The following is a 14498-nucleotide window of genomic DNA, read 5'->3' as shown; positions in this document are numbered from 1 at the left end:
TTTCTGACCCTAATACGTACCATAATATTATAAAAGTTCCATTGTCAGTTGCCAAACACTTTTTTAAACGTAGATAATGATTATAGCCTTAAATTAAAGCAAATGTGTTATACTCTTCTACTCTTTAATATGGAAGAATATGCTTGAAACGACAGTTTTACGTAATTGTCCACTTTTCCGTTTTTTTAATGTAAAATGTTACGTGTTGAAAGTTTCAAAGCTTTATCTCAAAAGGTTTTGTCAAAATGTGGACTGGTACGAAAAACTTAACCAAGGTGCCACACTGATGCCGTGGTGAGTAGGATAACTCTACTTATTCTTCGAATAGTCGAGCTAAAATGTTACTTCTAATGTGTTAACAAAGTTTTTCTATGGTCTGATCTTGTGACCTTGTTTTTGACCCAAGGTAAACAAATTTTGAAGTTGATCCAGATTTCATAGATCAAGTCAAATTGTCGCTTTTAGAGTGTTCACAAGGTTTTTCCTCTGACTTATGCAAGTGACCATGTTTATGGTATCAGGTAATCTGATTTTGAACTGACCCTGTATTTCACGGAGACAAAATTGTGGTAAAGATTTATGATAGTCAACTAGAAAATGTAGCCCCTAGAGTATTAATACTATGCAAAATATACAACAGACACGAGTCACAGAGTGAGCACAATAACTCAAACTACGTACTATGTGCTCAGGTGAGCTAAACATAACCAAGAGCTGTCGGTGGACAGCGCGCTCGACTATTCTCAGTGCTTGATAGTATAATATAAGCAATGAGTAAAACTTTAACATTACAATAAGCATGTTCTAAGTCGAAAAGGGGCCATAATTCAGTCAAAATGCTTGATAGAGTTGCCTCCTCCTTTTTTCAGACTGGAGTCATGATGGTAAACAAGTATGCAAAATATGAAAGCAATATCTCAATGGACTTTGAAAATATTTGGGGTGGTATGCAAACTTTAACATTCATTCTAAGTTGAAAAGGGGCCATAATTCAGTCAAAATGCTTGATAGAGTTGCCTCCTCCTTTTTACAGACTGGGGTCATGATGGTAAACAAGTATGCAAAATATGAAAGCAATATCTCAATGGACTATGAAAATATTTGGGGTGGTACGCAAACTTTAACATTCATTCTAAGTTGAAAAGGGGCCATAATTCAGTCAAAATGCTTGATAGAGTTGCCTCCTCCTTTTTACAGACTGGGGTCATGATGGTAAACAAGTATGCAAAATATGAAAGCAATATCTCAATGGACTTTGAAAATATTTCGGATGGTACACAAACTTTAACATTTGTGTGACACTCACGCCGACGCCGTGACAAGTAGGATAGCTCCTCTATTCTTCGAATAGTCGAGCTAAATATCTGAAAAAGCAAAACACACAAACTCTTGCTGTTTTTAATATTTACTTTTGTGATTTATTGCACAAAACTTGCACTTCTCATATTTCAACAATAATGCATGTTACATCAGTACCCATCATTTTGAAAGAACCAGACGGAGGCAAAAGTTGCCCTCTTACTTGTAAAGCAACTTTGACTGTACAGGAACAGAAAAAAAGCATTCATCAAAGTTTAAGATCTTTTGATGTTTTGACTGCATAACTTGTAACTTTACAGAAAATAATCTATTTTACTTTTCAATAGCACAGAACTATTTAAAAACAATGACAACAATATAATGCAGTAGTTTGACAAGTTCTTCTGTAGATTTAAAACACTTTTTATTCCACTAAATTAAATCAAACCATAAATTCACATTATCTGCAGCACTAACTGATTTCTAGCAGCATGTTCTGCTTTAGTTTACAACATAACAAAATTTAACTAAAGCTATCACTGAAGGTGATGAATGTACCCCCCGCATGCATTGACACAGTACATTGCAATTTGACACACATAAGTTTGCTTTATTATGTGGATTATATGTACATAGACCATAATTTTATGTATATAGTATAGTAACAAAAAACAAAGACCCATAACTCTGCGGAATATTTATCTAAAAGAACATAACATGCACCATCCACAACTAAGGTTGTTACTTGTGTGAAGTTTCATTAAATTGTGTGCAAGGGTTCGGGAGATTAGGCATGCACAAGATTGCACATGCAGACTGTATGTATATAGTTTATTAACAAAAAACAAAGTCCCATTACTTTGCAGAATTTTTTTCTGAAAGAACCTAACATGCACCATGCACAACTAGGGTTACTACTGATCATTTTTGTTAAGTTTCATTCAATTGTGTCATGGGTTCAGGAGATTAGGCATGAAAAGATTGCATATGCACAAACTATGCATATAGTTTAGTAACAAAAAACAAAGTCCCTTAACTCTGCAAAAAAAAATTTCCGAAAGAAACTAACATGCACCATGCACAACTACTGTTGTTACTGATCACTTGTGTGAGGTTTCATTAAATTGTGTCAAGGGGATGAGGAGAGTTGGTGCACACAAGATTGCATATGCAGACTCAAAATATATAGTATAGTAACAAAAAACAAAGTCTTGTTACTCTGTGAATTTTTTTCTCCTAAAGAAACTAACATGCACTATGCACAACTACTGTTGTTACTGATCACTTGTATGAAGTTTCATTAAATTCTGTCAAGGAGATGAGGAGATATGGTGTGCACAAAATTGTGTCTATGAACAGACAGAGGGACAGACAACCTGAAACCAGTATACCCACCCTTACAACTTTGTTGTCTGGGGGTACAAAAATGACCTAGAGTAAACACATGTAATGATGAAGGCCTTTAAGGCCTACAAAATGATTAAATGAATATCTTTCACACATTCAGTACACTTACAGACTTTTTAAAACTACATGTAGGTGATATATTAAAATGTTAAATAGCTAGGCAAGAAATAATCAACTGTTTGACCAATTCTCATTCCATCAGATCCACTGACTCTATGTGGTGGGTCGTACATACTTAAATGTTTATAAACATGTTCAAGTAGACATTTAGTATTCCAATAATCAGTAATATCGCGAGATCAGAAACAAAAATCAGGATTCAAAATCCACATTCTGTACTCAATATACACGTATATGTGTTTGCCTCCCTGAGCAATGCCGAGCAATTATGTCACGCTCAAATTATAAATTCCCAATATTAACCATTTTAACCTTTAACCTACTAGCATGGATCATCTTCTGCACTGTTCACTATTCAGTCAGTAAATTTTCTGTGAAAATCCCTTCCAATAATAAATGGTATTGCCCAAATTGAATGATAGACCAGTCCATTTTCGGAATTTAGCAGGCTAAATGTTGAAAATAAACCTCCATCAAACATGATACTTCTCAATATCTCAATAACAAGCTGTTCCAATCAACCAATATATGCCACAAGTTAATATTACTGTAAAAAAAAGTACAGTGCCTCATTTAGTTAATTGGAAATAGCCTACAACACAACTCAAACTAGATACAGCAACCAGTCATTTATAGATATCCCTGAGATATCTTTCAATCAAATTCACCTTTTTATACAACCAGTACTAAACAGTAGGCATTATGAAATGAAGACATCATCAATCTGATTTCTTTAAAGATAAATACAACACATTGTTCACATATTTTCTCTCCGGATTGATTTTCTTCAATAACTGTCCGATACGTTGAGTCATCTGATCTTTTGACATCTGCGGTTTCTTTGATTTGAATTTCTGTACAAGTTCTTTAGCTGTCATGGGTTTACGAGACAGATACCGTCTGATAGCTTCCTCCGTTATCTCACCACTGTAAATATACAACACGATGACCATAAAAACTAGAGCTATCACTGAATGTGATTAATATCTCCCATCATCACTTTGAGACAGGGAAATCATTACCTTTGACATCAATGTGTGACACTGACTGGATCCAGAGGCCTGGACTGTGCATTCTGCATATTGACAAGACATAATTTTGTCAACAATTAATGTCTGTTTTATAAAAAAATCTTCCAGTGAAATAAGATACCAAATAAAGCTTTCTTGACCTTTGACCTCCATCTGTGCAGGTAGTCATACCATGGTGAACAATTAAATATAGTACTTTATAAATTTGAACATTCCTTAAACATAATTATACTTTGTACTGATGGATATAAAAGGTGTATTTCAAGTCCAAAGACTACTGTAAATCTATACAATTTGACACTGGGGCAAATAATCAAATCATGCCATAGCAACTTGATTATACTTTCTTTATGTCAGTGTTTCTCATAGTTCAATTGTTCCAGTTTTAACTATTTTGGTGACAGGTAAAATGTTGACAGACTTAAAAGAGTGATTATAAATATTTCTGCAGACCTGACAAGAACGATTGATACTCTATACATTTTGTGAAGTACAATTTTCAAAATAATCTCCTTAAACTGCAAATGGCAATCTTGTTCTAAAGGAATAAATAAATACAGGATACTTGTAAGATCAAAATATCTTTTACCAAGTAAATGCTTCAGGCAATATCTACATACCTAAACAATGATTTTACTGGAAGCAGACGGCACATTGGGAAATCACTGTTAGCAAGTGAAAGATATCTACGTACCTAGACAATGATGCGCTGGAAGCAGACGGCACAACGGGAGATTCAGTTCTAGGTTTCTTCTGTGAGTCTGTCGTATCTTCACCCTCCATCTTCCTCTTTACACCTGTAATGTCAGGTATTCCAGCCTTAAAATCAGCTCCTAAAATATCATGGTGCATGACACAGCAACTTTAAGATTTACTTATCTTCATATGGATGATGGGCAATAAATTATCAATAAAAAAATCATCAGACTCTTTAAACATTCAAAGAAAATATCTTTAATCAGATATTCATGACAAAAGGTTTTTAACAATACACCCTTTAAAGAAAAAGCTTTTTGTAAAACATGTATGCCCCCTATGATGGCTTGTCCCATTTTCAGTATGGAGATCACTGTAATCTTGCCCTTTGAACTACTGACCCCCAAAACAAAATGGGTCATCTACTGACCAAAGGCAATCCTCCTACAAAGTTTGATTATTGTAGGACAAAGCATTCCTTACTTATTGAGCAAATTCAGTCTTGAGGTCACTGTGACCTTGACCTACTGATCCCTAAAACAATTGGGGTCATCCACTGACCATAAGCAATATTCCTATGAAGTTTGAAAACTGTAGACCTAAGCAGGAAGCAGTTTTCGGTCTAAAGATCACTGTGACCTTGACATTTGAACTCCTAACTACAGAACAATAGGGGTCACCTACTGACCACAAGCAATCTGTCTATGAAACTTGACAACTGCAGGTCAAAGTGTTCTTTAGTTAGTGAAAACTGTTTCCAGTGTTAAGGTCACTATGACCTTGACCTTTGACCTATGCACCACAAAATACTAGAGGTCATTTAGTGAGCATAGGCAATCATCCCATGAAGTCTGACCATTGTGAGACAAAGCATTCTCTAGTTATTACAAGCAGACGGATAGATGGACAGACAGAGCTGTAAGAGGTGTTGGGGAAGGGCTTATACTCACAGTGGGAGGCTAAACTAAATAGTAGCAGAAGCTGAAAACATTGTCTTTGAAAACCATTAATATAACTCCAAGCTGTTTTATCACTGCAAAGTAATTGTACAAATCAAACGTATAGAAATATATTTCCAAGTAACTATCATAAAACTTACCATCTGATTTGACCTCTGTCTTGACATCTACCTTACTATCAGCTGATTTGTCAAATGTTGGAGTGTTAGATCTTGATCCACCTTTCCTTTTCTGAAAAGTTTATGTAACATGTTCTTCTTGTGCAGAACTGATTTACTTTGCATGCAGAAATTCAGATGAGACTATTACAAACTTTTTTAAGTTTAAAATTTTCCAAAACATTTGCAAGCACATTTGACACAACTTTTCAAGAACATGTAGAAAGGTTTTGATTAGTGCAAGTGGGGACCTAAACATAATCAAAGCAAAAAATCTATTTCTAGTGTAGAAGCTAAATGTAAACATGAAAATTTGTTTGTTTGTTTTGGGTTTAACGCCGTTTTTCAACAGTATTTCAGTCATGTAACGGCGGGCAGTTAACCTAACCAGTGTTCCTGGGTTCTGTACCAGTACAAACCTGTTCTCCGCAAGTAACTGCCAACTTCCCCACATGAATTATCAGAGGTGGAGGACTAATGATTTCAGACACAATGTCGTTTATCAAATAGTCAGGGAGAACATACGCCCCGCCCGAGGATTGTAAACATGAAAAGTAAGTCAAACGTTGTTACATACTTGCATAAAGAGAACAGATGAGAACTTATCCTCATTCTTGTCTATATCCGAGTCCTCGCTGTCTGAGGAGGAACTGCTACTGTCACTTTCATCTCCACCTTAAAAACATAAACATGTTGACATCTGACAATATCACTTCAACAACAATATACATGGTACTACATGCACAATGAACAGCATTATATGGGTTAATTATCTATATGAGAATCTCTGCTGTCTATAGAGTTACTGTTCTTATCATCCCAGTATAACAAAGTCACACATATGGTTGTGTCCTGTTTATGAATAGACATATATATGTAACAAATAAAAATCTGATATTTCTCTAACAGCCACACTGGGCATTGGTGTATGGCTCAGGCTATGCTATTCAAAGAAGAGAAATTTGTGAATGAATAAATCAATGCATGTCATTTCCCAGCCAGTAAAACTGCATTGGTGAATTAATGATGTGCAGTGGACCAAATACAATAACAGTATGTCTGCCACATATAATAACCTACATCATATGTTTAAGATGAAAACAATATTCAAAAGATCAAACAAACAACTAACTCATAAAGCCATATATATTTCTTGAGGTTTTCTTTCCATATTCTTCTCTTTGAAAATGAATCATCCTAAATATACTTAAGCCAAAAACAGATTTGCCAACCAGGTAAACACAAAATTTCCAATCAGATGGTTGTATACATATGTTTTCAGTGATGACTGAATGAAGACGACATGTCTAAGTTCGTTTCTCCTTCACGTTTGATTTATGTGAACAAGTTGCCAATTACTAACAGAGAATAGATAACACTAGTAAAGTTAAATGACAACCCTGCAATCCTGAAAAGCTGTCCAAACTAAACAATCTGGATCATTCAAGTCCTTACCATCTTTACTTTTCTCCTTCTTTTCTTTCTTCACTTTTTTCTCTTTGCCGCCACCACCTCCCTCTCCCCCTCCCTCGTCAGCCTCTCCCTCCTCGTTCTCCTCTTCTTCTTTATTTTCTCCCTCCTCCTCACTGCTCTCTTCCTCCGAGTCGATCAGTTTCTTCAGTCCACGTTCCTGATCTACACCCTGTGTATCGTACTTGGCATCTTTCTCTTTCTCATCTAGTTCTGATTCACTGAAAAACAGATTTGCTAAGGTAATTGACCACTAATGATGAAAATTTTGGTTCCTTTCCATATTCTCCATTACCGAATTTGGCATTCTTCAAGAGTTATAAACATCAAGAAGCAAATTTTCTTTTATGGCTAAAGGATGACAAAATAGCATACAAGAATATGTAATCACACAGAAATTGCTGAATGTCATTACCTGTCCTTAAATGGTTATTACTAAGTCAAAAGTGGAAATGGTTTTCATTAAGTTAAGCCTAGATATATATTGTGAACACTAGAAAACAACTTCAGACAAATGTATCTGAATCATCAAATATTTCTGATTTTTTCAAATCGAGATATCCCAATTTCATTATACTTTTCAACTACCTGAAAAAAGCTGACTCAAAAATAACAAGGCAGTCTGAAAGACACCTATATCCCCCGCCACTGTTGGGTTGATGGTATTGGGTGGAAGCATTAACATTTGAGTTGTGACCTTTACCTTGAGCTGGCCTGGGTGAATTTTGAGTTCTGTATATTGTCTTCATAAGGGGTATATTACAGCCAAGTCATATTAAAATCCTTCAAGGGGTTAAGGAGATACAAAGCGGACACAAAATGGAAGGCTCAAACCTTTGACCTTGATTTGTGACCTTGACCTTGAGTTGACATGGCTGACTCATGAGTTCTGCACATCATCTTGATGAGTTGATCATTTGACCCAAGTTTCATGAAAATTCCTCAAGGGGTTTAGGAGAAACAGAGCAGATATAAAATGGAAGGCTCAAACCTTTGACCTTGAGTTGTGACCTTGACCTTGAGCCAACATGGCTGACTCATGAGTTCTGCACATCATCCTGATGTGGTGATCATTTGACCCAAGTTTCATGTAAATCCTTCAAGAGGTTTAAGTTATATGGAGCGGACACAATTGTTACCGACGGACGGAGACCATTCCTGTAACCCCCCCACCACTTGTGGCGGGGGATTGATTATCTTCTAGGCTCATACAGCATTGTACCTTATGTTTATAAATGATGTAAGTATTATCCAAATAGACAACTTTTATATCAAGCTACCAGAAAAGGTGTTTAGAATTAATTACTCAAAATACAGGAAGGCAATACCCTTCAACCTTGTGCTTAAATCTTCAAATAAGTTCTAAAATTTTGCGCACACAATTCACAGATAACCTAAACAGAAGATTTACAGCATTCAGCCATCATTTTCTCATGTATGCATAATTATCTCCTCAAGACATCAAACTTTGCTAACCTTTAAACCGTCAACACTATAATAACCTACCTTCCAGAATCTGAAATATAATCTAGTTCTCTGTCATCAAAATCTCCCTCGTCACTATCTTCTACAGCCTCGTCATTGTCATTTAGTTTTGCAACCTTCCTTCCTTTCTTCTTTGTATCTTTCTTTTCTTTCTTCTTTGGCTTTTTCTCTGTAAGCACATATGTCAGACTGTGACAAGCAAACCTCAACAAAAAACACTGGGTCTTAGGTTGTAAAACTGTTTTTGGAGACCAGTCTAAGAATACATCATTACCATTGGTTGATTTCCAGACTGTGCACAGAAACAACCAAACATGGAATTTTTAGACTGGCCTTCAAACTTATGTCTAATAGTGGGTATAAATCAGAATACCTTTACAATACAGTTAAAGGGACTGACCTATAGGTTAACATCAGAATATCATTGTTTTCATAACATATGAACATGTCTGTTGAGAATTTAGAAACATAATACAAAGTATATATAAAGTGCAAATCTTTGTAAACATTTTCCATTGTGATGAACTGTACTTACTTATGTTAAAATGTATTATTAAAGCCATGGTATAAACTGGAAACTATTTCATCAATACCTGTATTTTACTTTGTGGCTAAAGTTTTTGGGAGTTTTCCTGAATATCTTACAGATTAGATATATGGTTTATAACCAAACACTGCCTAGAACTCTCTGTATGGACTTTTTTTATTTGCAAACACTAACAAATCAAAGTACTTCCTGAATTTTGAAATATTTGACATAAATATGAAAAGTGCCTTTAAAATTAAACAGCACTTAATTAAAAAGACTCTAGTCACTGTCACACCAGGTATGAAAATCAGAGAAACCTTTAAAGTAGTTGATGAGTACTGACATGCGATTACATATTTTTGTTAGGTTGTAAAACATTCTTCAGTTGAATCTGTAGCTCAAAGTGCTTTCCATAAAAAAAAACCGGAAAATGTTGAAATCCCATATAGAGATTTGCCGACTATCGTTACCTTCCACTACCTTAACTGCAAAATGATAAGCTATAAATAGTAACTGATTTATACCTCCCTCTTCGTCGTCATCATCATCATCATCGTCATCATCATCTTCATCGAAACCCCATTCCTCCATGTCAGTCAATATCTGTAACAATATTCCTGTGTTTCAACACATGCTTATGTTAAAATCTGCTCACACTACATGAACATAATGCTACTTCTGAGAATGTATAACTTGCAAAAAAAACAAAACCAGACACAAACTTGAACTGTCACTGGAGTGACGAATAATACCCCCACAATACGGCCTTGTCACAGAAGTATGGCAAATTTTAAGTTGGAAAGGGGCCATAACTACGTCAAAAAATTGGTGGTTTGTAGCCAAAGTCGAACTTGACCTGTATTTTATGATGTTACACCTATTTAAATCTGTCAAGCCTAATATTAGAAACAGGTAAATGTGTGTCCATAGGACATTGGTGCCCCACATCCTGTCACTGTTCATGGTTTCATGATTCTAGGTGAAATGTCTTTTAACCTTCAGCCTGCTGGCGGTAAGTGATTTTGCCTTAACGACCAGTGCAGACCAAGATCAGCCTGCTGGCGGTAACTGATTTTGCCTTAACGACCAGTGCAGACCAAGATCAGCCTGCACAGATCATGGTCTGCACTGTTCACTATTCAGTTAGTATATTTTCAGTGAACACCCCTTTGAATTATCAGTGGTACTGACCAAATTGAATGATGGACCAGTCCATTTTAGAAATTTAGCAGGATAAAGGTTAAGATAACCTCAACATACACTTTTAAGTATTTCATGTGTAATTTTAACTAAGAAAAGGACAATAACTCTGGCTGAGTGAAGTCCCAAACAAACCAGGTGCACAACTTCTAATGCTATATAACAATACATAAACTGTAATGTTTTACAACTCTTAAGACAAATACTTTTTGAGATGTAACTTTTATGTCCTTTTAAGCACATTTTTGACTAAATCAAGGGCCATAGCCCTGGTCAGACTAAGTGAAATCTCAAACAAAACCCCATGTACACACTGAATAATACTCCTATAATGTTTCAAAATCCTAGGTCAAATACTTTTTGAGATACATGCAGCACAAACATATTTTTGACTAAGTCTAGGGCCATCACTCGATTGTGGCTGTAAGAAATCCCAATTAAAAACAACACAACACAAATTCAGACAGACGGACAAGGGCAAGTCTAAGTACCTCCCCCCCACAAAAAAAAAATGGGGGGGGGGGCAAAAAAAAAAAAAAACACAACATTAATACTAACAATATTTCTTTTTCAAGCATTCTAAAGTATCACAAATTTAGAGAAATAGAATTCTTGCAAACCCTATCCCATAGTCTGTCTTACCAAACTCCTATCTTTCTTTTTCTTGACTTTCTTCTCATCAGCATCAGGATCTGCGGTATCATCGTCTTTCTTTATCCTCTTCATAATGGAAAACATGTTCATCCTCTTGTCCCGCCTACAGATAAAAATACAAACAGGTACACAGATCACACGTAATATTATATAGATGCACTGGCTTACTGGTAATTAATATATAAACAATTCAGGATGTCCCCTCTGCAGCATTTCATATCATAAATTTCTTGCATACCAGACGGGGATTTCTGGTGATTTCACCGGTGCTGGAAAACTCCATCTTACACCCCGGGGTGTAAGATGACTCTCGTGCTGTAAATGACGTATAACGAACTACAAATGTACAGAAGGTATGTGTAGTAATAATAATGTTTTTCGTGAAACGGGATAAAAACTAAATACCTTGGTAGTTCCTCTTTGTTCCTTATAACATATTTCTCGATTCAACAAACGTTATTTTAAGGAAATAACATAACGTTTCATTGCAGATGATAAAATAAAACCGGAACTCTTACGTTGTTTTCGTCTCTGTAACATCATGACGTACTTCCTCTTTACGGACGTAAAGTTCCCGCGCTTTATTAATACGCTACTATAAGAAAAAAGTGCTATAAGAAAATCATTTGTTTTAATTTATTTTTTACTCTGCTTTGTTTAATATGGTATGCAAGAAAAAGATTCTATCAATGACTGTAGGTGCAGATGGGAATATCCGGCTCTCAGGTAACTGTTTACGCGGTTACTCGGCTGGAGCCTCGTAACCGCCTAAACAGTTACCCTCAAGACCGGAAATTCCCATCTGCACCTACAACCAGTGAAAGAATCTTATATGAATATTTTGTCTACCGTACTTATTCAAATATATAAACATTTACATAACTTGGTAGGCATATCATGACAACAGCTGAGTTTTGTCATACATTTTACAAGGATTATTTGTGTAGTAAGGGTGTTACCATTCTCAAACCTATTACAAAAAAATACTTAAATGTTACCCCAATATGGACAGAATCAGAAACAATCTGTTTTAACCGCCAGTTTTTCAATGCCTTCTGGTCACGCACCTTCCTAGCCAAAACCCCCTACACATAAATTAACATCCAAACATGTATAAAAATAGCCCAGTCAAGCTGTTTGTAGAGCTTATTTGACATTCTAACGGACAGCTTTATACAAAATCATATTGTAGATGAGTACCTATACCATACCATAGTGGATAGATTTAATGAATGGGACCTGTACAAACATACATGTACATACAAACAAACAACTAATTACTTTAGAAATTCCTCCTCTGCCTCCTCCGAGTTGAGATATTTATACTGAACTACAGGTTGGAAGTTGTACCATTCTTCTATAGGGAAGGCATCGAATGCTCCATCTGGACTTTGTGTGAATATATAATATGATGTATTCTGTGTGATCGTTCCTTCCCTCACACCTTTAAATCTGTAAATAATATTCATAAGTATTCATATAAGGAGACCTGGAACAACAACAGCTGTCATAGGACAGCAACGCTCAACTATTCAAAAGCCTTGTCAATTGAATGAATATGAAAGTTGAAAACGGGGCATGATTTTGTAAAAAAGCAAAATAAAGTTATGGGACCTGTGCAATGTAAGTCAATTTATCACAGTGAATAAGTGTGTGAAGTCTCAATCCATTTCCATAAGTGGTTACTAAGATACTAGCTTACTATGCCGACGCAAGTGTGAGTCCAATAGCTGTACCTATTCTCTGAATAGTTGAGCTAAAAACCAAATGCAAAAGCATTTCTTAACTAGAGCTGTCGACGCAAGTGTGAGTCCAATAGCTCTACCTATTCTCTGAATAGTTGAGCTAAAAACTAAATGCAAAAGCATTTCTTAACTAGAGCTGTCATAGGAGTGACGAATTATACCCCCACAATATGGCCTTGTCACAGAAGTAAGCCAATGTCAAAGTCGAACCTCAAAATCAATAGGGGTCATCTGCTGGTCATGATCAACCTCCCTATTAAGTTTCATGTTCCTAGGCCCAAGCATTCTCAAGTTATCGTCCGGAAATGGTTTAACTGTTCCGGGTCATTGTGACCTTGACCTTTGACCTACTGACCTCAAAGTCGAACCTGACCAGTATTTCATGATGTTATACCTGTGTACCAAAATTTATGATCCTTGGCCTAAGCGTTCTCAAGTTACCATCCGAAAACCGTTTAACTGTTCCGGGTCATTGTGACCTGGACCTTTGACCTACTGACCTCAAAGTCGAACTTGACCTGTATTTTATGATGTTACTCCTGTGTACCAAAACTTATTATCCTTGGCCCAAGCTTTCTCAAGTTATCATCCGGAAAAAGTTAAACTGTTCCGGGTCATTGTGACCTTGATCTTTGACCTACTGACCTCAAAGTCAAACTTGACCTGTATTTTATAATGTTACACCTGTGTACCAAAAATTATTTAAATCTGCCAAGCCTTTCATGAGTTATTGTCCGGAAACCATGAAAACCAACAACCGACTGACAGACCGACCGACAAGCTCACTCCTATATACGGTATATACCCACCAAACTTCCTTTTGTGGGGGTATAAACTATAATTACGTTCATAGTTTGTATGTATATTATGTGCTATGAATATGTGCTATGAATTTGTGATTTTTTTATTAAAGTCAGATAAACAATTGTTTATTCTGCTCCCAGTCTTTGATTTATTATGTTGTTAAAATTCATACTGTTTAACCAAAATTTGTACATCATAAATGGTTTTCCATGAAACTAGGCAAGAATGTATACTAAACAAGAGCTGTCACAGGAGACAGTGCGCTCGACTATTTCAATGCTGGATAGTGAAACTGGGCACGTCTGAAGAAACTGGAGCTGTCACTGGAGTGTTTAATGACTCTAATGGTGGATGAAGATATTGCACAATAGCTTGAGTCTGTGTCAAAAATATTAAGTAATAAGAGATGTAAAGATAAAATGTATCAAAACACTATAAAAGTATAATTCTAAGCAAAAAGGGGGCATAATTCATAAAATATTGGTGCAAGAGTTATGCACCTTGTGTCATATGATGTGGGTGATGATGTGGAACAACTATTTCAAGTTTGAATCAAATGCATTTCATAATAACTGAGATATAGTGAAAATGCATCAAAATTAACCTTAAATTCTAAGTAAAAGGGGGCATAATTCATGAAAAATTGGTGCCAGAGTTATGCACCTTGTGTCATATGATGTGGGTGATAAGGTGGAACAACTATTTTAAGTTTGAATCAAATCCATTTAGTAATAACTGAGATAGAGTGAAAGTGTATCAAAACTTTAACCTGAAATTCTAAGTAAAAAGGGGGGATAATTCATGAAATATTGGTGCAAGAGTTATGACCCTTGTGTCATATGATGTGAGTGATGATGTTGAACAACTGTTTTAAGTTTGAATCAAATCCATTTAGTAATAACTGAGATATAGTGAAAGTGCATCAAAACTTTAACCTGATT

The 14498-nt window shown here is 35.7% G+C and overlaps 1 protein-coding gene across 1 annotated transcript in view; it reads right to left on the bottom strand.

Moving 5' to 3' along the window:
* Nucleotides 1–1384: 1384 nt before the first annotated feature.
* LOC123523792 (general transcription factor IIF subunit 1-like) overlaps nucleotides 1385–14498 on the bottom strand; it is a 35240-nt gene continuing 22126 nt past the window's right edge. Inside the window, exons 4-12 of the mRNA XM_045301452.2 lie at nucleotides 12290–12460; nucleotides 10997–11111; nucleotides 9679–9757; nucleotides 8647–8794; nucleotides 7126–7361; nucleotides 6248–6345; nucleotides 5653–5743; nucleotides 4552–4654; nucleotides 1385–3753 (exon numbers count right to left, since the gene is read on the bottom strand). Of these exons, the coding sequence (XP_045157387.2) occupies nucleotides 3546–3753; nucleotides 4552–4654; nucleotides 5653–5743; nucleotides 6248–6345; nucleotides 7126–7361; nucleotides 8647–8794; nucleotides 9679–9757; nucleotides 10997–11111; nucleotides 12290–12460 (1249 nt within the window). The 3' untranslated portion in view covers nucleotides 1385–3545. The remainder of the gene's footprint in view (nucleotides 3754–4551; nucleotides 4655–5652; nucleotides 5744–6247; nucleotides 6346–7125; nucleotides 7362–8646; nucleotides 8795–9678; nucleotides 9758–10996; nucleotides 11112–12289; nucleotides 12461–14498) is intronic.

The sequence above is a fragment of the Mercenaria mercenaria genome, unplaced genomic scaffold (assembly GCF_021730395.1).
Source record: "Mercenaria mercenaria strain notata unplaced genomic scaffold, MADL_Memer_1 contig_3495, whole genome shotgun sequence".
NCBI classification, from domain to species: domain Eukaryota; kingdom Metazoa; phylum Mollusca; class Bivalvia; order Venerida; family Veneridae; genus Mercenaria; species Mercenaria mercenaria.
Note: the sequence above shows the minus strand (reverse complement) of the source record. Positions and strands in the feature narration are given on the sequence as shown.